This window comes from Micrasema longulum, unplaced genomic scaffold (assembly GCF_059751315.1).
Source record: "Micrasema longulum isolate JH-2025_06_02 unplaced genomic scaffold, ASM5975131v1 h1tg000868l, whole genome shotgun sequence".
NCBI classification, from domain to species: domain Eukaryota; kingdom Metazoa; phylum Arthropoda; class Insecta; order Trichoptera; family Brachycentridae; genus Micrasema; species Micrasema longulum.
This window is the reverse complement of record NW_028278060.1, coordinates 54,488-79,835: the sequence shown is the minus strand read 5'-3', so window position 1 is coordinate 79,835 and position 25,348 is coordinate 54,488. Positions and strand designations below refer to the sequence as shown.

General features: G+C 37.9%; 1 protein-coding gene across 2 annotated transcripts in view; it reads left to right on the top strand.

The window, feature by feature from the left end:
• Nucleotides 1-25,348, top strand: part of AdamTS-B (ADAM metallopeptidase with thrombospondin type 1 motif B) — a 208,549-nt gene that overhangs the window by 143,481 nt on the left and 39,720 nt on the right. For both annotated transcript variants that reach the window (XM_088231285.1, XM_088231286.1), the window contains one exon: nt 22,331-22,444. In XM_088231285.1, coding sequence (XP_088087411.1) covers nt 22,331-22,444 — 114 coding nt within the window. The remainder of the gene's footprint in view (nt 1-22,330; nt 22,445-25,348) is intronic.

Sequence of the window (25,348 nt, the reverse complement as noted above, 5' to 3'; positions counted from 1 at the left end):
AACACAGTCGAGTGTCGAGTGTCGAGTGTCGAGTGTCGAATGTCGAGTGGGTAGTGGGTAGTGGGTAGGTCAGTTCCTACGGAAATAATGTACGGCACTCGAAACATTTTATTCGGCGCTATAAACGGTAGATCTTCGCACTTTGTTCTCTGGTAATCCGGCTCGAGTATTGAGTATGGAGATACGTTGCGATGACAGGCGGACAGGCATATTCAAAATAATCCTTTAAAACAGTAAATCATGTGCCTTACGTGTCGACATAATCCAATATAATGATAGTAAGTCCGGTATTAAGTGCTCGGTGAATAAACGGTATGCGTATTGTATTATGTAGGTGCTGACTGCTGACTGCTGACTGCTGACTCCTCCGGTCCTCCGGCTCCAGTGCCTACTCTCGTCAGCCGACAGCGCCAGTCCCAGGTCCCAGAGCGGTGACGGGGGATTATTATCTCGTGTTGTGGGTTTTATTGCAATATAAAAACTAAATGAGCTGTTGTGAATTAATCCTACCTACGCAGTTATGTTCACGTTTATTATGTTTAATTCGAGAAAAGCCGAATATAAATGCCTTTATAATTGAGAGTTATTTTCTCGCTGTAGATTTATATCGGATTATATTTTGGTAAAACCTCATCCTACGTGTTCGTACGGTGCACTGATGAGCCTGTCTGTCGCGCCTCCCGGCTCCCGCCTCCCGCCACCCGCCGTAGGTTCTGCACGAGAATAGGCTTATATTATAATAGGCTCTTCCTTGTTTTTACATCCCGGTCAAGTAGTAAAGGCGAAAGTCACCCTCGAGGAGCGGCGAGGAAGGCGGGGCGGCAGGGCGGGAGGGCGGGAGGACGAGAGTGGCGCCAATGGGAATAATAATAATCGCGGCTAAGCGCCGAACGCCTCGGAAATACATAAAACGGCACGTTATTGCACCGCGCAGCGCCTCGCGCCGCCGAACAAATGACTCGTCTACGATAAACAATAATAATGATCGCGGCCAAGTGACAAGTATAGCGCCGTCGCTCTCGGAAGACAATTACACGGGACTGGCGCTCGTGTTTCGCGCTAAATTATTACTTACCGCGAAATTCGCTCTCGGGAGCGAACGCAATATTCAGTAGTTAACCCACATTCCTATCGGGGTATATTTAGGATATTACTTCTCGAGCGGCGCGGCGCGTGCGATGTGCCGCTCTCCGCTGCGGACGTGCGGACGTCCGTTAGCGACATCGCCACCGAACCGTGCGTATCATCTCGGAGGCTTCCGAGGTGCGCCGACATGCGGACGCAGACCCGCAGCCTGCAGACCGCACACTGCGCATTATCGACTATCGGCTCCTCATCAAAGCTGTTTACTCGGCTAATGAATTCTCTCCTGCACACTGCACACTGCACACAGTCCGCCAGTAACCGATACATTCCACATGCACAAATTAAACATTTGGAATTCCGATCTCGGAGAAATAATTGGGCCAAATGTGCGTGGGTGGGTACTGTGCCTACTGTAAATACACAGTGCCTGACGACCGACGACCAGTGCGCGTGCGGCAGCAGTCGGCCTCTTCTCTCGTCATGCAGCATGCAACATACAACATACAACATACGACTCGGAACTCGGAGGATAATAGCTAATTGTTAGAGCCCAGTACTTACCAGCGCCAGCGGTCGGGTATTATACCAATGCGCTGCGTGTTGCGCGTTGCGCCGCGCCGGGTAACGTCAGTCCACAGTATTCAGTACTCGCACGATGACAGGGCCATCAGCCGCATCAGCGCAGCGGCAGTTAGTGAGTAGCTCGTGCGCATTTATTCAACATTCCTCTTACTAAATATAGATTTACATTGTCCTCTGCGTTGCGCCAGATTGATTTCCTTTTTATATCCCATCTTAACTCGGGCACCATTACTCGCGAAAACGGCTATATAAAAATGGTCGAAATTTATTATTTATCGAGTTCGTGAATTTATAAAGACGAGTAGATGTAATTTTAAATGAATAAAAATGAATCTTGTAAAAATAATTTCCAAATTTCTACATTAATTCTAATATTGTTCCCCTTCACCTGATCACTACCCTCTATATCTGTTCACTACCCTCTTCACCCACTCATTATACACAGCGCCTACTTACTACACTCAACGCGTACTACACTTTTCACCTACTTACTACCCCCTACATCTACTCACTACACCCGACCCCTATCCACTACACTCTAAACATACTACGACTTTCACCTACTCACTACATCCGAAACCTACTCATTACACCCGAATCCTACTCACTACCCCCTACGCATACCCGCTACACTCAACACCTACCCACTACCGCCTGCACCTACTCGCTATCTGCCCCGCTAAGGTCAAACGTCGTATTTGCTAAATTGCAAATTTCAAATACAAGAGAATATCTCGTATTTAAGAAGCAGAAATGACTTCTTTGCTTAGTAAATATGTGAAACTATAGTAGAATATATTATATAAGTGGGACCTACTACTGTAGGAACGTAACATGACTTTGCCCGAAGAAGTAGCGGCCCCGTTCGCGTAGTCAGTAACGTCACTGCCAACCACTACCACTACTACTACTACTACTACTGCACGCGCAGTAGCGCTGTGTTGACACAAGACGAAGGTGAGCCATTGATTGGGTAAAGAACACAGTGTTTTAAAGGCATTTAGAATATCTCCATTCATGTTATGATAATTACTAGTCATTGCTGACTATTTACTAATCCGTAATCAAAATTCCGAACGCTGTTTACGTTTAACGATGCGGCGCGGTCGGGCGCTGCGCGGGGCGTCGCGTGACAGCGCGGCGGCGCGACACGTCGGCGACCGTTACAGTTTTACCGGCAGTTATTTATTTTTTTACCAGAAAAAATAATAATTTAAATATCGGAATAAAAGCCTATTTGCATAAATAAATATAATAACCGAAGCATCGAAATTACATCAAAATAATAAACTTATCGCACCCCCAGAAGTACACCGCGGTATATCTAAATCGGCTATTTAGCAACGGAGCAAAAAAAAACGAATAATGTTATTGGGATTTAGTTTCTAGTCGCGAGTGTAAATTTTGCTAAAGAAAATTTTCACCGACATAAAAACAAACATTGATTATTGTAGAAGATAAAATTGGACGTAACGCCTTACGACTGGCGGAATGTCTATATTTTACACTGACCTCGGCTGGTATTCCGAACGCGTTTACAGCGCGCTATAATGCGTATTTAGTACGTAAAAACGCGCTATACCGCGCTATAATTTCGTTTGGAATACCAGCCCTGGGGTAGTATTCTGAACGCAAAAGCGCACTTTTAACGCGTATTTACGTACTAAATACACGCTAACAGAGCGATCTCTCCGCGCGTAATTCCGTTCAGATTACCAGTCCTGATTTCGAATGCGAAAAAAACATTTTTTGGAACAGGAACTATGAATCTGTTGATATCTCTCTCGGAGAAAAGAGTACCGGCCACCTCCCGCAGTCTATTATGGCCGTCTGGTAACTTCCCGACCACCGCACCACCCAGATCAGCTGTCGATGACTCACGACTCCTGGAACTATCCGCCGATATTACATCAACACCGCTTCGTACATAATTTTATCTCTCCACACTGTGCTCAAATAAAGTACTCATAAATCTTCACAATCCAAATATACTTTAATCCAAACCGCGTAACCGTTTCAATACTTTACACGATTTATTGTTAAACCTTGAGCTCACTACGTGCAAACTTACCAAAGATTAATGTTTACGTCTTCGTGTTAATTCATATCTGATTACGCCAAACAGCAATAAACGATCTTTCCAGCCACATCCAGATGTAGCAAACTCGTGTTCTACTGCACTTTCGTTTGGATTCATTTTAATGTTACGACCAAATTATCTTTTCCTTTCCAAGTATTCAATCCCCCGGATTTGTTCGCTGCAAACCTCCGCATCACCTTCTCTATTCTTCTCGGTCCTCGGCAGCTGCATTTGATTTCCTTTCTATTGAGATCGTCTATATTATAAAACTAAAGATAAATGTGTGTTTGTTTATATGTTTGTTTGTCTGCCACAACATCTTCGAAACGGCTAAGCGAAACGGCTAGCGAAGTAAAATTTGGACACGTTATTCTAGATGCGATATGTAGGTGAGTAATGCTATTTTTGAGTCAAATTTGACTCAACCTCTTCTCGATTCCGACTTGATTTTTTTAACGGCAAGTCGTAGAGACGTGAATTTAGAACCAACTGCACTGTTTTTAATAATAATAATAATAATAATCATGGTTTTTTAGCAAAAATAACAATTACTTTATCTACTACATACACAGTTAGGTTTCTCTGGATCATGTCTAGTCTGCCTAACTAGGTACGACCTGTTTAAGGGCAGACATTTTTATGCAAAATAAACCATAACATTACTACCTACGAGTTAATTAAGAATGTTTTTGAGTAAATTTTCCGATTTTTCTCGACCTAAACCCAGTAACATTTTTTTTACAAATTTATTCAATTGAATCCGGGTCATGTGGTTTTGCAATGTTTGGGTAACATGTTGAATATTTTGGCACCCAGAAACCTGAAATTTATTTGCCAGAATTCAGGGTTTGCGGTAGACCCCAATGAACGTATATGTTAAAAAAGTCTAACTTTTTAACGTTTAGTCGTAGCGACGAGACATTGAGAATCAACATTAAGATTTCCATATACAGATAAACCATTTTGTTTTTACAAATTACTCCGGAAAAACTCCGCATAAAATCGAAAACTTCAACGGTGAGTCGTAGCTAATTGAAATTTAGAATCATTTAAGATGGCATTGCTAGATCAACAGTGCTGTTTTCTAGCGATGTCAATTTATGATTCGGGCTTTTTGGTATGAAAAATAACTTTTTAACGGTAAGTTTTTTACGTTCGTAAAATTTTCAAGACGAATTTTTCTCGGGCCTCTTCGGCATAAAATAAAATACACTATCGGTAAATTGTAGCGTAGGCGTCGTTAATTTTTAGAATAGATAACTATTTTGAGATTTTTTACAAATAAACATTAAGATCCTTATGATTTACCTAAATATATCAATTTTGGCGAGCCATTTCCCACGAGTTGTAAATAACTAACTATTTGTTTATTTAACAAATTTACGGACAATGTCCAATTTAAACAAATTATATAACGAAAAACAAGAATAATAGAGTAACAAATAATAGAAGTGATACAACAAAGAAAGCAAAGAAAAGTTATTATATTACATAGCTATTTGTAAAAAAACTCAATTAGTCTTATGATTACCGAGAAAAGGAATTTCATTATTTCGGAGTCTACGTGAAGGAACATTAAGAGATATTTGAAGAGAATAGTCGGGATATCAAATAAACTATTAAGTATCTTTAACATGCAAATTAAATCTGCATTAAATCGACGTTGTAAGAGACTGAATATATTCAGGAAAAGTTCCATGTCGGTATAGTTATAGTGATCTCTAGTGATTCCTAGTTTGAACGCAATTTTTCTTATAAATTTCTGCTGAACTGATTCGATGCGATTTATATGATTGTTGGAGAGTAGTTAGGATATCAAAAAAACTATTAGGGTAAAGGTGGGATAGACGCCACACTTTTTGAAAAATACGATTTGTCGACAAATTTATGAATGAAATTTTCTGATACTTTTGTGGCGTTTAGTTTACCTATTAGATATTATTGTACATGTGTAAAAAGTATAGTATTTGTTGCATTTTTTAAATAAGAAATTAGACCATATTACGGAGGCATATTCAAGAATGGGACGAACCAATGAGCGGTAAAGTGTTTTTAGAGTTAATATATTTTCAAAATCGAACGTAGCTCTATGAACAAATCCAAAGAATTTGGAAATGGAAATCAAGTTGCGGTAGAGCGGAGAGCGAACCTCGGACGTTTGATCCGCGAGTCTACTGGTCACGGGACTACAACCGGATGGAAAATCGAAATAACGAGACTATTTTTTTAGAACCGATGGAAATTGATTTTTAATCGACCCCGAGGAAAGTCGGGCAAAAATTCTAGTAAAATTGTGAAATCAAGTGTAAGTTCTATAAATCTCATATGTCTCGCTTCTGGCATACCAAATGCAATTTAATTCACATAACATCGGGGTCTACCGGCATGAAGAGAATATTCAGAGCTGGCAATCATCACCGTCCCCCCTCCCCCGACCCGGGGCAGGTCTTCCGAGATGGAGCCGTTTCCTCCATCAACCTCCCCGCCGCCTCCCCTCGCCCCGGGAGGTTCTTCCCCTCGGATCCGACCGGCCGCGGCCCCTCCGCTCCGCCGCGCCACCGAATGTACATAATTGTACTTATGCAAATACTCGGCGCTGGGAATAGCGCCGCGCCGGCCAAATATACCCCCACTCGCCTGGAGACGGCACTCCAGCGTCCAGCGGCAGTAGCGGGTAGCGGGTAGTGAGTACCTCTGCACGATACGACGCAACGCCAGCCCTCATCGCGGAACTCAGACCGACGGCGACCGCCTGATGCTCCGATTTGGAGATATATATACAATATATATTTTTTTTTATTTGAATACATTTTTCATTCATACTCTGTTGTTCAAAATAATATTTTTTACATCTTTTGAAAAGTTTGTCTGAGTCTTTTGTTTAGTTTTGTCAGGTAGTTTATTGTATAATTTCAGTCCCTGGTTCATTAGTCTTGATTGTCCTTGTCTTGTTTTAGTAAGTTGAATATGGTATTTGTCTGATATTCTCGTATTATGTCCAGGTTAACTACAATTTTTTACAAGTTTTAGTTCTTCGTCGACAATTACATTAGTGGCTAATTTGTGGATAAATTTTAATGATTCTAGTTGAAAGAGTTCAGTTATATTTAATTGCTTAGTTTGTTTAAAAAGTTCTCTAGTTGCAGTTAAATAGGGAAGGCCATATACTAACTTTAATATTTTATTTTGTTGTCTTTGTAATTTGTTATATATAATATTTATACAATTATTAATTACAATTACAATTATTTATTAATTTTATTTTATACAGTATTTACATATATCGATAAGTCATTTTAATTCATCCGAAAAGTTCCTAAATAAGGCCACCGCCGCGCCGGACTATCTCGCCAAAAATCCTCGTACCGTTCGCGATAAATATATAAATATTACCGTTTATAAACGGACTTATTTAGTTCATTTAACAATGGTTAATATATATATTTATAATATATACACTATATACAGGTACAATTAAAATCAAATACAACTGAAATAAATTAAAGCTTGACAAAAAACTAAACGATAATTACTATTTCGAGATAAGATCTAATCTATCTTAGTGATTTTTTAATCTAGAAAGACTTGCACAAAAAAGTCCATATCTTTTCTCGAGTTTAAAATGCGACAGAATCGGGACATTGGTGCGTGCAAGCCATAGTTTGCGCTGTGCTAATCGAGGAACAGCGCATTATCATTTCGCAACCGGCAATATGAGCCTATTACGTATTACGTAATAAATAATCACAAGAGATAACTATAACTATACTGACATGGAACTCTTCCTGAAAATATCCAGTCTCTCACAACGTCGACTTAATGCAGATTAAATTTATAATTTTAAAATACTTAGGGTAAAAGTGGGATAGTTGCCGTAGGGGGATAGATGCGACGATTAACATGTCGAGACATGCATAACTATTACACTGCCGATTTTTGCTTTAAAACAAAGCTCTACCTCGCTCTCCTCCAGTCTGCCCAGTGCATCGCGTTGTGACGTTCGTGTGAGTGAGGAAGTGTCAAATAGATGATTACGCGCGAACGATTGCTGGATTTCGATTTTCTACTTTATTATTTTGCTCGGAACTTTTGAGTGTATGAGGTAAGTGTTATAATTTTTGTGTTTACGATCAATGTATACATTAAATGCAAAGATTGTACTGTTGTTTTATTTTTTTTAAATTTAAATTATTTTTAATATTTAAAGGCGTCTATCCCCTCCATAAAGGATAGATGCCCCAGTCCCCGTGAGGATAGTTGCCCTTAGAGGCATCTATCCCATACTAATTCAGCATTTTTATTTTTCAGCAATGCCACGCAAATACGTACGCAAAATCGGAGCAAGATTGATACCCATGATTGATACCTATGCAGAGACAAATCTAAAGGTGAGGAGAGTACATTCTATTGTCTTCACCTTCGGGTTATTCTCTGCATTTGAAATTAGAATGTACTTTCCTCACCTTAAGTTTTGTCTCTGCATACGGATATAAGAGCTATATGGACCGAATATGCTCTTAAAAACGCTTTAAATTGATTAATGTCTCTTTTTTCAGGAAAACGAAAAACGACTCGTAGTGCATGTTTAAAAACTAGAAAAAGTGGGTTTTCCAATGACAAGAGATATGCTACAGAAGCTGGCTATCTACTTTGCTGATAAACTTTGTATTAAGACTAATTTCAATGAAAAGACTCGCAAAGCTGGACCACATCGGCTACGATCTTTTTTAGAACGACATCCAGAGCTTAGTATTAGATAGGCTGAAGGATTTTCCATTGCTCGAGCCAATAACTTAACCGCGCAGAAGTAATATTATCGTATTCTTAATATTGGTGAGACTGGGGCCCAGTTAAACAACTCAACAGAAAAAGTCATAGCTAAGAAAGGCGCAAAGACTGCGCAGTCAATCACATCAGGAGAAGAAGAAGAGACGATGTCAATAACAGCCTGTTATGCTGCCGTTGGAAATTTTCTCCCTCCAGTTGTCATTATCTAAAGTGCAAATAAATGTAATATTGCCTAAAAAAAGACTTAGAGTAGTTTTAGAAGATAGTGATGAAGATGAAGATAGTGATGAAATAATTGCGTTCAAACTAGGAATCACTAGAGATCACTATAACTATACCGACATGGAACTTTTCCTGAATATATTCAGTCTCTTACAACGTCGATTTAATGCAGATTTAATTTGCATGTTAAAGATACTTAATAGTTTATTTGATATTCCGACTATTCTCTTCAAATATCTCTTAATGTTCCTTCACGTAGACTCCGAAATAATGAAATTCCTTTTCTCGGTAATCATAAGACTAATTGAGTTTTTTTACAAATAGCTATGTAATATAATAACTTTTCTTTGTTGTATTGCTTCTATTATTTGTTACTGTGTTATTATTGTTTTTCGTTATATGATTTGTTTAAATTAGACATTGTCCGTAAATTTGTTAAATATATAAATAAATAAGCGAGGCAAAACATTATAACTGCAATCTAAAAAGTGTACATTCATCGCTCAAAAAAGAATTATGCATTTATAGTCCTAGTAAAGGATACATAGTAATCCTAGTAGTCAGCCCGTTCGCTTACCGCGCAAGAGGTTTTGGGTTCGATTTCCAAGATGGTTTATGTATATATATATTTTTTTAAAGAATTAACCCGCTTAGCCTCTATTTAGAGACTTGTCAGCAGGTGGGAAAGAAGGGATATGGAAAGAGGTAATGAAAAATACACCCCAATACCCAGACCATGGAGGAAAAAATCTTTCTTTATTTTTTTTTCTTGCAACTGGTGGGAATCGAATCCGCGACGCCAGTTTTACAGTTAGCCGTCTAACCAACCGCGCCAGGGTGCTTGTCACATGTGAAATATTGATTTAAAAGGGTGTGCTTACACTGGAATACTTCAAGGTCCCTGGCCTGGCATCTGAAGTGTGAGACTGGTCATCCTACCTTCGTGGAACAAAAATGATGCGGTGCTCTATGCGTCTTTAGGTCCGGATAGGGAATGGTGAGCCTCCCACTCACACACGTACCTTTTACGTTAGCTGACTACTGATGACTTTACTGACAGTGCACTCCACGTGTATATTATAGTCACCACCGCTACGCGCTATTCCGATTCGTGAGCACGACGAATGACTGCTTGTGAATTTCACAAATGAACGAATATTCACGCCGCATGCAAGCCGACAGACGGACGCAGGCGGCTACCGGAGTTTCGCACCGTACGGCGAGACCGGCGCGGCGGCGCGGCGGCGCGGCGTGGCGCGGCGTCCCCGCGTGCGCTGATCGAAGATCACTCGAGCTTTCAGTATACAATATTGATGGGATCTTCACAAAGAGCCGACGATAAGTGTTGGAAAATTGCCAGTCAAAAATATGAACAATTTATTTACAGAATGCTCGTTTGTCTAGAACACTTATAGAGTTTCGCGGTTTCGTATTTACATATATGGAAAAGCTTCCGCGAAAACATAAAGAGAAGCGGTCGTTATTTGCTTATCCATTTCCACATTTCGCACATCCGATGAAATGCTCAAAATGCCACAACACGAAAAAAACAAGATTTTCAGCGGAGCCTGAAAACTTAAATAACATCTCGTTTTACAACCGCGTTTTTTCATTGTTTTTTTTTCTTTAGACCCTTTTAATTAATGACGACGTATCATACAATAATAATAAAAATATAATGAAAATTTTTATTAACTTAAATTTTTAATTTTTATATGTTATTCATTGTTTTTATAAATGTAAATAATATTATTAAGTCAGTATAAATATAATCTTCACCAACAAGCTACAAAAAGTGGCTTGGTGGGATTTTAGTTTTAGTAAAAATATAACAAGTGATTTTTTTTTAAATGGTGAAATTATTGCCACTAGCAATTTCTTAGTCTGACCAAAAAAACAAACAAAAAAATACAGTAATGAAAAAAAAAAGTAAATAAATAAGAAGTTAAGAAAATATCAACAGTAAAAAAATATAAGTTACGGTGTCTATTGCTTACGTAATTTACATTTTAAATCTTCCAAAAATTCAACAATGATTTGAGTATGTCCAAATGCTCGCAGACTGGCTGGATTTTCTCCCTAGGGAGTTATTTATCTTTAAATTTGTTACAACAGAGAGGGAAAACATTTTCGAGAAGGGAATTTTCTTCTGTCGTAACAAATTTCGTCGGTGGAATTTTTAATTTACTTTTATTTCTAGTGTTACGAAAGTGGCTTTTTTCTTCTTTACTAAAATATTCGGGTCCTGATTTATTAATAAGACTAAGTTCCATTATATAAATGCTCATCACTGTTAGTAAATTTAATCTAATTAAAATTGGTCTACATGTCGCCAGGTAATCGGAATTTGCCATTTTCCCAACACATCTTTTTTTTTATTTTAAAAACATCCTGTACATTAGTAGAGTTAATCAAAAAAATATTACATAATCAAAATTGAATATACATGTGCATAATAAGTGGACATAACACAGTCATTTTACTTTATTAAAACTCTTGCTATTTTGTTCAGTTTAACTGATACGAATATTACATGACTGCTTATTTTCGCGACATCAGTCTTCACGTGTTCTTTCCGGTGAAGCGTGAAGCAATTATCTCATTTAAAACCCAAAGGAGAACAGTGTGAAGTTGCTTTTATTAAATGTTTTTAAATATTTGTATATATATAACCACATGCCGACTTTTCTATGTCGGTTCGGGATGTACCCGTCTCTTTGTCAGGACATAAATTAAACCAACATGCAAAACCCACTGTACACCTTCACCATAGTTGTTGCACAAAAATATAAAAACAACACGACATCCATTTTAATAAGAACGTACTCCGATTAGGAAAAACATGCACTGATTAAATTATGAAAATATTATATGTTGTTAGAGAAATAGTTGAAAAAAGGTAGAGGGGATGGAGGGAGGGAGTGAGATTAGTAGGTTTAGGGTGATCATTGGAATTTAGCATGTTGGTTTAATTGGTGTCCTGACGAAGAAACAGGTACGTCTCGAAACCCGTAGACGTAGAAAAGTCGGTAAGTGGTTATGTACAAATATTTAATAACATTAAGTAAAATGTTTGACCACAAAGTTAGTGCTTTAAATATTAATAATATTGTTTTTATTATTTTAGAATTTTAGAATTTATATATTTAGATTTGTCTTAGATAATGCTATTATATTTATAGAAAAATGTTAAAATATGACACCGTTTGAGAATGGCCGCATTCAAATAAAAGTGTTAGCGTAGTGAGTCGAAAAGCCAGCGAGTTGTTTTAGTGTAAAGCTACAATTGTCTATTTTTGGCATAAGAAAGTTTTCTACTAATTTATTCGGTATGCTTAACTCAAAATCCTATTTTTTTCGGTTATGACTCTATTTTATCGGAGCTGCGATTTTTATTTTGACTGCCTCACCATTCGACCGATAATTCGTCGGCTCTGTTAGGTTCATCGCTTACTATACTAGACTTGCACTTACGGAGAGTATTTCAGTCGTGTATATCCGCCGGAGGTCGGAGGTCGGATGTCGAAGGATAGCATTTGTTACGCTCCTTCATTACGCCAACCGATGCGATGATGCCACATGCCACATGCCACCTCTCCCTAGTCCTCTTGCTGCCGTCGAGGTGGTTATAATCCCGCTATAAGCTCAGCGTTAGAACTATCGATGAACCCAGTATTAATGGGTAGATTTATTTAGTGGCGGGAAACCGCTCTAACCGCACTAACCGCACTAACCGCACTAACCGCACTAATCAGTACGCCCCGAGGCCGACTAATCCTTACTCGATTCCTTTTGCATTATTTTTACCTGAGAGTACACGAGCCAGTCGAAAATAGTAAATAATGCTTTACAGAGTCAACTACCCTGATTTTATCCAGTAGGAGCAGAAGCAGTGGGGCCAATTAGGTCAGTACTACCGATGGGGCCCGGCCGCTAAGGCCAGTAGGACCAGTGTAACTTCGATAAATAGTGACTTTATTTTGGCAACAATTTAATAAGAATGGGATGCGAAATTCCTAAGTGCGAGTGATTATGAAAATATTCGCTGTAAAAAAATAAATAGTCAAAGACAAAACTATTTTAGTAATTTATTACCTATCCAAATGTTCCGAAGTAAACGAAATAATAAATAATAATCTCTTCGTAAAACGAATAAATCTTTTCGCCGCGAGTTACGAGTTACGAGTTACGAGTGTTGAGACTGGCGAGTCGCTCTGAGGATCTGCACAACGCCGCACCGCGCGGGTCGCGGGTCATGGCGATCCGACGCGCGGTATTGTCAGCAAAAATATTATGATTCGCTTATTTTTTCCTACAAACAATTCAACCTCCGGTGGCAACTTTATGCTCCGCAATAATAATCTTCATAAAGAAATATACCGTTTGATTAAGTTGAAACGATTCGGTTCGCTTAGCCACATATTACAATTGCGAAGGCCTTAACCGACTCGCGCTCGTTACTTTACTACTTCACTACTTTACCCGTCCGATGTTATATCGCCCGCTGCTAGTACTCGGTTCGTCGGCAGTTCGTATCAGAACTGCGAGACAGAGAAGCCTGGAGTCCATTTGCGAATACACGAACTAATGTGCGAACCCTTGATGATAGCATTTAAATATTGCGGTGGCCGGTGGCCGGTGGCCGGTGGCCGGTGGCCGGTGGCCGGTGGCCGGTGGCCGGTGGCCGGTGGCCGGTGGCCGGTGGCCGGTGGCCGGTTGCCGGTTGCCGGTGGCCGGTTGCCGGTGGCCGGCGGCTGATGGCAGCGATGCCGGTCGTGTCTAGTAGCAGTGGCGGCAATGGCTACTAAAAATCGGTAGAATCTGAATTATTTCAAATCGAACCCGAGTAAGTCGCGGTGCTAACCGTTAATATCAAATACGTCGTGTATTATTAAAATGTACAATTTCGTCCCTCCGTAGACTGTCTTGCAGATAGACTTTTGTAATTACATATTTGCATACGACGTGACATTATGCCTTCATCGGGAATGCAGCCGAGTACCGCGTGCATACATATCATACTCGGTCTGCTCGGATAGCCGAGGATGCGCGGAACATTACGCGTGGACACGTCGCGTCGCAAAATATCGACAGTTAATCTCTCATTACAATTCACGCGTCAACTGTCGGCCCATTAGCATACAATAATGGCAGAGTGTTACATGAATGGAAACCACGAGTGCCGGCTTCTCGCATTAAAGCGTGATCCTTTCGAGCGCATGACGCATGACGCATGAGTCGAGAAGAGACGGGGTGCAGGGTGCGGTGTGCGGTGTGCAGTGCTGTCGGTGCCAGCGACAGACCTGAACTCGAGTCGGACGTCGGACGGTGGAGAAGACGAGCCCACTCGGCCCGGAACCGATCGATCGATATAATATTATAATACGATCGGTATACTTTTCCGTTCCGTCGGAGAGCTTCAGCCTCCCGTCGGCGTCGTCCGTCATTTGGATCCTACGGCTATTGTTCTCGATATTTCTGCGCAGCGATGACAGAATCGGGTTAAACAAATATTATTTCTTCGATTAGTTACGCTCGAACTGAAAGGTCGAAGGCGAAGAATCAATGTCTCCATTAAACCGCGTGTGAATAAACTAACGCTTCTATTTTAGTACTGTGAACTCGCATATCTACGTATGTAGAAACTAATAAACATTGTAAACGGAATGTAAATAATGACTGCGAGGAAATATATTTACTACTCAATAATAAAGTCAGTGTAGGTACGCGCAAAGTATGCGGAGTAGGTGTGGCAATGTATTCCGCGGATGTTTCTTATTTCACGAGGACATACGAGTTCGTAGTTTAGGGGGGGTACGGGGTACCTTCACTTTTTCCTCCCGGAGCACGGAGCCCTTTTGCGGGGCGCAAACTATACGTTTATATGAAAACAATAAAAGTTTAAATTGTATTTTTTAATTTCGATCGTCACGATTCATACTTACCTAAACACTTTCCTCGTGTAACCAAACTTTATGTATTTTGTTAAAATCGTAAATCAATTTTAAAATCGTAAACCAAAAGCACTAAAGCGCGAGTATACCCACCAGTGCTACATAATATTATATATCCTCGGGATATTACAAAAGCAGCTATGGAGTACGCTACGGAGTAGTGTTTTTTCATACGGCTGGTTTCATGCACGGGTGAGTTTAAGTGGACAATCTCAACTTCTCAGCGTTGGACTGTAAACATTCAATGACCTAAACATGAAAGAAAATCAACAAGCATTCAGAAATTCAAAACTGAAGAAAAAACGTGGTACTCGTATATTGGAACTGGAACTGGAACCTCACCGAACAAACCTTCATTTACTATGATGTATTTTAGATACCTGTAACACGTATCTTAATTAAATAGTAGATGACAATAAAAACTTCAATAATTTCAATCGTATTGTTTATTTACTCGTACCTCCTCGATTGCAAAAACTGTATAAGGCCGTCGGCGTTGGTCCTGTATTGAGACCAAATAATAATAATCGCCGTTACTCAGCGGTGCATAAAGTACCGCATTGTTAATCCAACTTCGGCGTATCTTCATCATATGATACATAAAGGCGAGATGATCAGTCTCACGCTTCAAATCCAGTCCATGGACTATGAAATTTTACAGGAACAACCCATTGAAATAATATTTGATAAAACTATTATTTATGGAATCGACCGATGCCGCTAAAGCTGCCCGCATCATCCACGAGAACTCGATTATTTTCACCTCTTACCTAAATATAGATTATGTAAATTAGGTAAATAAATACTATAAAAGTGTTTATGTCGTTTTTGTCAATAATTTCTTCGGTTTAAAATGATGCTTAGTCAATACTCGCGGTAGCTATGTAATATGGGTGATGATTCTCCTATCTCTATGACCTACACTACAGCTAATGAGCCAGTGAGCCAGTGAGCCAGTGAGCCAGTGAGCCAGTGTGGAGTATGGAGCATGGAATAAGGAAGATCTTTAAATAACCGCAGAAACAGCGCCGCGTGTCTAGACGACGCGCTTTCTTTCTATACTTTTATTTATATAAGCATTCTATTGCAAGATATTACCTACGAGTCAAATACGCGTGTACTTATTACTTTTATTTCTATTACTTCATTTTAATAATCGAGAATTTATTTCGCAATACCACCGAATTATTAAACCATGTACATGAGTAATACAGTGACAGGCGCCGGAGCGCAGTCGGTCAGACGGCCGACTGTGAAACTGGCATCTCGGGTTCGATTTACGCCAGTTGCTAAAAAATTATGTAAGAAAGGTTGTTTCTCAATTGGTCCGGGTGTTATGGAGTATTCTTTATAACTTCTTTCAATATTCTCTCTTTTTCAACTACTGACAGACTTCTTAAATAGAAGCTTAGCGTATCATTATTATTTTTAATATTTATATATATGTAGGTGCGTTTTTCAACTCTCAAAATACGGTATTTATTGCGATAATTCGCACTAGCGCAAAAATGTTCTACATAGCTGTGTTCGGCGTTCCTCAGTTCATTCGTGTCGCTATTTTTGTTAGGAACAGTAATAATAATTCTCGAGTGACCGATTTTCCGGTTCCGGCTGTTGAACTCCCGGTAGATGTCCTCTGCCCCCGGCAGCGAGCACCGAGCACTGAGCACATAGCCAGATGGCCACATGGCCAGATGGCCAGACGGCCACCGCATTAGTTTCATCAGCTCGGATGGAAGCTTTAATAATTATAGCTTCTTCCGAAAGACCAGTCCGACGAGAGTTTAAACTTCTTTAAGTATTTTCTCCTTGGATTATGGGACCGGTTCCATGATTCACGCACTATGAATATACACCTTTGGCGCGTCTCTGTTGTTAGACCATGTGAACACCCTGAAAAGCTCAGCGTTATCTGCCTTCTTCGGACGTACGGTATACAAACATGAAAACAAATTTTGAAAAACTGCAAAACGTGCCGACACTGAAACAAAAATCTATACTCTTTCTTTAAAAAAATTTCGAAATCGTTTCGGGAATACGGGAAAAAAATTGTCAACCGAGAATCGACAAGAATCGGTCAGACGTGCGATGCGTATTATTCGGGGAAGCATCGGCGAGAGGGTGACAGATAAACTATAATATATTAAAATACCTATTCATCTAACCGCTCTTTCCTCATATCATCTTAAGCTATTGTACCGCAGATTGTTCCGGGAGCGCTTCCTCACAGCCAGCCAGCAGAGGTCGCACCTCTCCCGTCGCGAGAGCGCCACTACTCCTGTTTCCGCGCGTCCTCCGGGGCCGGAGGTCGAACCTCTCCCTCGTGAGAACATCGCTATTCCTAAACTCGGGCCCATCGAACTGTCACCGTTGTCATTTTCATTTTACGATCACTTAAATACCGACGTCTCATATCGCCATTAGCGGGAGTCCGGCTGGCGCGTGGCTCCGGCGTGCTCGATGTCCCGTGTAATTAGTCGGCGTGGCGAGATACCTTCACCTCCTAGCCGATCTTGCCACATGGCACATGACACATGGCACACGGCACGTGGAGGACGGAGGGCGGAGACAACTGATATTTGTCGCTCGGTGTTGCATTTACTTTATGACATCACATCCGCAAATTTCATTTCATTTTCATTAATTAAGAGATTGAGATTACTGCGGGGATAAATTTACTGTGGCGATGTTTCATGTATCTATCGCTATGTTTTTTTTTGCTTTTCTGTTTTCTAGATTATTTTTGTAACTTTGTGTAATATTAATACTCAGTAATTATTATAGATATCAGTGGCGGATGAAGGGGTTAAAAATGGGGGGGTCATTTTTTTTATTAAATGGGTACATGTGTATTTTACAATAATTTTTACACATTTTTTTTTTTGTAAAACTACATGAATATATCTTCTATGTATATACAGATTTTTCCAATAAGATACAGAAATTCACAAAATACCTAACATAGCGAGTGCACTTTATCTTGGCTCATGGAGTTTCTTAAAAATGTCTTAATTCGCTTTAGCGTCGAAAAACATATTTCAATCTCAACTGTTGTCATCGTAATTCCACTGATAAAAATTACGAGTACATTTAACTTTTAAAACTCAAACAAATTATTAAAAATGAACACAATTAAAATTTCGCGAGTCAATATGAGTTTAGTGCATACGAAACAGGACCATAACAAACACTAGGTAATTGGACACGTGCAAGAAACGATATATTATAATAATATTAATTCACAAACCTCATTTCAATCTTTTGAAAAGGGGCGAGAAACTATAAACTTGTGTTGATCCTTTCCATTAAGAATTCGTCCTTTTTAAGTTTATGTATGTTAAATACATAGGAATTCATTTAGCATCGTATCTCTTTCAGTCTAGACCAATGCCAATATTATATTACTAATATCAATATGTTTCTTATCTTTCTTGTGTATCGTATTGTTATCTTTATCGGGACAATGCCCGCGATCGAACTAATTTTGGGCAAAATGTTACGATGTTCATGTATGCACGAGACGTTTCATCTCTTTCTTTTTCATGAGAAAATCTAGTGGTAAGACATTAGCTTTGAGACAGTTACAGAAACTACCTGCGCATCGACATAACATGAATATTTGATGTTAAATTAGTATTCTAGATACGAGTACCATCTATAAAAACATGAAGATTTATAATTAATAAGTCCTTATATATTTGAATGAATTATTTTGTTTTTAAATATTACAAAACCCAATTGCATTATATAATAACTTTCTTTCAATTATTTTTAATTAAATTTACTAATTTTCGCATGTTAATTCCTACGGCTTAGCATGAATAGCGCCTAAAAAGCCATAATTAGTTCACTGATCTGTGTATGTAAAATGTAACTTAATTTAAAATGAATTTAATTCAATTCAAATAATGTGTCTAAAACATTACAGAGATCCTGGTTAGGTTAGGTTAGGTTAACGGTTGTTAATGATTTTATTTTACCATAATACATAATATGAAACAAAGTTGGACATAATGCAACAAAATAAAATAATTTTACTAAATGTTATTAAATATTTGTATTTAACCACATGCCGACTTTTCTATGTCGGTTCGGGATGTACCCGTCTCTTTGTCAGGACATAAATTAAACCAACATGCAAAACCCACTATACACCCTCGCCAAAGTTGTTGCACAAAAATACAAAACCAACACGACATGCATTTTAATAAGCAACCCTCACATGCACTTATTAGGTTATGAAAACATTTTATGTTTTTGTGTATATTCAATGATTTTTATAGTTCTTTCCTAGAGGAATTCCTTTTCTTCTATTATTATGTAATATTCCTCGGCACAGGGTTTCCCAGTGAGGAATACATTATAACTAAATCATGTATATGTTTTATCAATGAAATACTTATTAATAAAAAAATAATAATAACAAAATCATTCAATTTTAAATTGCGATGTATTTTGATCAGTGTTAATCAATACAAAAACATACTCGTACATGTCATAGGTAGGCTTTATTCGTATTTTGGCGATGACATGACAATACCCTGTGTGTCCTGTGTCATGTGTCCTGTGTCCAGTGTCCTGTGTTCTGTGTCTTGTGCCCGAATCGACTTAAATATATTCCTACTACGGTAATGCTCACGAAACATGTTCCCAAAAATAAATATTGTAGACTCCTAACCTAACTAAACCACAATTAATTTGCCGATACCTGCCCTGGACAAAGTCGAGAAATAATGTTTTTTTCTATAGAGCATGTATAGAGCATTACGAGTATAATACCGTTCTCTCCGGTCACGCAGACATTTTCCATCTCTCCTATACTGAATGTAGAAGATTCCTTATAGGGGTTGATAGTACGCCCGTTTAGTCATTCGAGTACGTCAGTAAATACATATGTGTTCATTGTTGTGTTTTTTAATTCAACTTTTTTTATTTATATTTTTTTAATTTACGTGTTCATATTTATTTTTTATCTTTCATTTACTTTATTATTATTATTTTTATTCATATCCTATATATTTTATCTGCCTTCTCTTAATTTCTTAAAATTGATTTTATTTTATTACTGGTGGCTACTCTCAGTAAAATCCGAAAGATCCGAAAAGAGAAATCGAGTGGAGATTAGAGCTCATGTCTATGAGTTAGATACAAAAAGTAAATTTTCCATAGTCTCTGGGCTGGATCTAAGCACAAGACTGATCATCTTTCCTTCATATGTCAATGGATCAAGATGCGCTATTAGTAATATGTATTATCTCAAGGTGATAATTCGCTAGAGAAGCTCTTAAGCTCTATCGCATAGAAAAAAATCCATTCAAATTATTGGTTTGGATTTTTGTTTAACAGCAAACGTGTAACGGATGGTTTCGGTTTGCGCTTGCAATTCTCGACCTGAGTTCATACGGCCCGTCGCTAACTTCGTGGTGGCGACTTATCGGCGGCGTGTTTTAATTTATTTATTTATTTAAATGTACAATACAGCACAACTGCCAATTACAATGTGCTCACATTATATAATTAGATATCTACAAAAACATGATAAAAAAGAACAATAGATTATTAAGGTCCATAAAAACAACAGTAAACAAAGACGAATAAGCTATTACTCTAAGATTATAATAGTGTTTGGAACATGTCTGAAATGTGAATATAATAATTGATTTACTCTAAGAGAACAATATTCTTCTCACCCATTCAGAATCCGTGTCCGGGACTCTGCCACGTGCGAATGTCAGTTGTCGTCAGCCATGTGGTTTTTGAATGCCTGATTAATAAATGATTGTTATCCTGAGTTCCTATCCGAACTCTCCGATAACGACGTCCCATTCCTTGCTCATATTCTTACTCTCCTGTCCCCACCCGATAAACATGTATTCAAAATTTCATGTAAATATCTAGTTGTAAATGGTATCAAGTTGGAAATATGTTATCAATCGACATGTGTAGTGTACTCGATATTAAATACTATTGTGTACAGTACTAACACATGTGTAAATTTAACCAAAACTCGACACTGACTAGAACACCCCAGTAAGGAGGTGTGAGAGCCAATAAATAAAGAAGAAGAGAAGAATATAAAAATCAAAGAATAATTATTTATTTTTTATGTTCGAAGCATAACTTTGTGGTCAAACATTTTGATTTATGTTAGTAAATATTAGGATTTAAGCACTTACCGACTTTTTATGTCTACCGGTTTCGAGACGTACCCGTCTCTTCCTCAGGACATACACTACACCAACATGAAAGTACTAAAATACACTTTCACCTTTACCGTCACCGTAGTATACATAGTACGAGTATTTACAAAAAATACATAAATTACATGCAAAGTTAAAGGAAATGCCAACACCACCATGTCCAAACATGCACTAAAATTTTCAAAACTCTAGTCCATAAATGGACTACTTAAAGGACTAGACAGGAAGCTGAGGAATATTTTTCATAAATCAGAATATCAGTTAAATTGTTAAAGTGACTTGACAATTGATGTGAAAGTATGTACTATTGTGTATAAAATAAATAATACACTGACACTCCGGAACGTGCCTGCGGGCCAGTAGAGTGGCTACAAAAATTAATAAAAAGAAAATGATATTGGATGTACCTATGGTCCAAAATTTTTTTTGTAAACTATGTATTTGTATTGTATATTGGATTTAATTTATTTTTTAAAACAATAAAAAAAAATAGCGGAATTTGTGGAGAGGGTCGGGAAGGGGAGGGGCTAAGTGATTGAATGTTACGCGATAGGTTAATTTTTAAATAAAAAAGTGGACTATATTGAAAAGTTATTTGATTGTTTATTAAGGGAATATTATTTTTGAATGTGAAACACCTCAGTGTTGAGAATGGAGAAGAATTCTATTCGTATATAGGTAATACATCAACTAAAAACCGGCCTTTTATTCTAAAGACAACATCGGAAAATCTGTAAAGATAAAATGTATATATTGAACAAATCAGGGGTGAACCAATTACAGTGAAATGCGCGTCCATCGATGTGTATCGGGAGAACGTCACGTTGCTTTAATATTCGCATTGAGAAACACACGAGATTTAGGAGAATAATTGTTCAGAGTTTGCCAATCATCTCACGATTCAGGAGTTAAAATATTTTACATTCCGATAGTAAAAAGGGACTTCAATTAAACAATACAGTGATAGCGTATTTTAGTACTCGCATGTTGGTGTAGCGAGTGCCCTGACGAAGAGACGAGTACGTCTCGAAACCGGTAGACATAATAAGTCGGTAAGTGAATAAATACTTATATTTACGAACATGAATAATTATTGTTTTAAAATACAAAAAATATCTTTACAGCGCTCAGTCCGTTCGAATGCTCAAATAAGCCTAGGTCAATGTGTCGGTGTCTGTCAGTGAACCGAGTAAGCATATAATTTTTGCTTGTGTTAGCACGCACATTTGAATGATTTGTTTGTTGTTACCCGCTTTTGTTAAGCAAAATTTATCAAACATTTTAATGGACTTTACATAAGGATACGATAGTGTTCACATAAATGTAACGAAGGCGAGGGCGGGTGGGGGGCCGTGGGTGGCGCAAGGGGGGTGTAGTAAGAAGCAGACACCGTTCTGATGATGTTGGGGTGGTTTCAGCACGCTGGGGGTGGCGCACGTGGCGGGGATGTGCCTCCCGGACCGGAGCTGCTCCGTCAACGAGGACAACGGCATCACCCTGGCACACACCATCACCCACGAATTGGGACATAAGTGAGTACCTTCCGCTTTATTTTTAAATCTTGACAATCAGACACCGCGGAAAACGCAAGGTTGCAAGTCGCGCGACATCCGCCGCGTTTCTTGTATACGTTATATAGTGTACGCTGGTGACCTTAAAATGTAGAATAAAACTGATAAAGTAGAGGATTGTGTAAAATTGAAGACTGATTTGCAAACTTTATTGAGTTGGTTCCATAAAAACGATATGCAATTAAACATTTAAAAGTGCTACTCTATCAGTTTTACTCGTAAAATTAACCCAATAATGTTTTCCTACTCTCTCGGTGACAAACCATTTGGTAGGGTTAACATTATTAAAGATCTCGGGGTTTAGTTTGACACAAAATTAAATTTTAAACATCATATAGATTACATAACTCGTAAGTCACTTAAGCGACTGGGGTTCGTTAAGAGAGAAACCAAACCCTTTTAAAAAACGGAAACTGTCATATGTCTATATATGAGTTTGATTCGCAGTAATCTTGAGTATGCCTCATGCGTATGGAGTCCGCAATATCAAAATCATATAAATTCAATAGAATCTGTTCAAAAAAGTTCTTAAAGTACCTTTTGTATAAGTTCCAAATTTCTAACCCACGTTCAAATTCAAATTACGAGGATTTTCTAACTTTTTTTCATTTTAATTCTCTAATAAAACGCCGCATCGTTTTCGATATAAAATTTCTGTATAAAATATTAAACTATAAAGTAGATACTAACCTCCTAAATAAAATACAAATAAATGTGGGATCGAGAACACTCAGACATCGGGAAATATTTAAACTGCCTTTGTTTTCAAATAATGCTACATACCACACACCTATGGCCCGCATGTGTCGGGAATATAATATATACTGCCGAAACAATCAAATTGACATTTTTCGTGATACTCTCTCAGCTTTTGCGAATAATCTCTTAGGAATAAATCTTATTTAATAAGTACACACGTACAACTTATTTTTATTGCATTGTATCCTGTATAAGAAAATATTCCAAAATATGTATTACATCTTAATATATAAATCTATTTTGTGCAATTCTATACTTGAAGATATATATGCATGTAAAATTGTATCGACGAATGCTTTCAAATTGTATGTTTTCTAGTATGTATCTTTGTTGAATCACCTAATAAAATAAAATACATTGGCGTCTTCACATTATTCGTTCACACTTGCCCGCGCAGATCGTCATGGGGGGATTCGGACGTGTATTATAGTGTCATCATCGTGGACCTCTTCGACGCTGAGCTTGAAATTTCTCCCCTGATACATTTCGTATCTATATTGAGAATAGTTGAAAAGTTCGGGTCCAATTCTCTTAATTTGCGATATAAGGTTGCAAATAGGCCATGCGAGAGCCAGTCTCTTAATGTTGGATGGACCCAATACTACCTTTTTCTTTAGGTTTTTGAAAGGTGACCACAAGCATACTGCTTTTTCGACTTCCGTTTTTGAACTGAAGTGTATGGAATCCCGTCACGTTCACCGCGGCTGACTGGACCGCGCGGTCGTAAGTCGTAACCGCCGTGTCTGAAGTCTGAACGGGACCTTTATTATTTCAATTTGCTGATTGTGATTTCTTCACTTTTGTTATTAAACTTTTTGCAATAAATTAGCTGTTTGATTTGAATAGTCTACTGAAAATTACGCTTATTATACTAATTTGTAGCTACGTGGGAATGCTGACTCCATCGGAAATGGAATCGAAGGATGTTAGCTTTTTTTACTATTGTAACACAATGTATCGAGTAAGCGGTCTCTTGTCCCGACTTATGGTAGGTAATGTATCATCGAAAGGATATTTAAATACAAAATTATAAGTGTAGGTGGAAAAAAATAGAAAGATCATACACGAAATCGATGAATCACGTATTGTACGGGTTTAGTATTTACGGGCGTGAGGTATATCTACTATCTAATATCTACGTAGGTACGGCAATTCGATTTATTATAAAGGTACGATCATTTAAGGCGATTAACGATATCCTATATAGATATAGGCGTAATGTTAGATGACAAAACTCGACTTCTTCGTTACCTAACATTTCAATTTAGCCCAGACCTAGAGCCTTCAATTTTACGGTCAGCGCCTAGAACATTTTGGTCTAGATAAGTTGGAATTCGGGGGACAGATTTTAGACTTGATGTATCTTTATAAAGTAATTGATAATTGTAACGTTGATTCTACATTTTGTTTAGAGAATGTGCCCCCGAATGTCCCCAGACGGCGATTGAGATCGTACACTACATTTTATATTCTAACTACTTGAACGCAGTATCACGTATGTTAAGATCATATAATTATGTACAAAGTAATGCTGATATTGAAATCTTTAAGGATACATTCAATAATTAAATGAGAACTGTCGTGTAATTTATAAAATCAAATAGTCCCTTATTATTTTTATTATTTTTTAGGTAAAATAATTTGTAATAACCTGTAAGTATAATTTATTGTAATAACTTTCATAATGATAATAGAATTTAACTAAGCTCGTCTATTGAAAAAATAGTGCGCGTTGTGTTCACGTATAATTGATGAACAATATCTAAATAAAAGAAATTGTGATTATTATACCAATATCGTAGGTATTGTTTATTGTTTGTGAACCATAATAAATAAAATTATCACCCTCTATCTAGGTTACACTAGTTATTTATTTATTTTATTGAAATAAACGGCACTTAGTGCCTTTAACATATTAGTTACAAATACAATTAAATATACATACATGTAAGCAAAATTATAAGTAATACAGAGCATTTGAAACAATATTTTCAATTAACAAATTAAGAAAGTCTAAAAAAGATAAAATGTATGAAATAATAAAATATTACCAGAATTATCGATAAAAAAATATAATTTGGTATTAGAAATACTTTGAACCAGTTT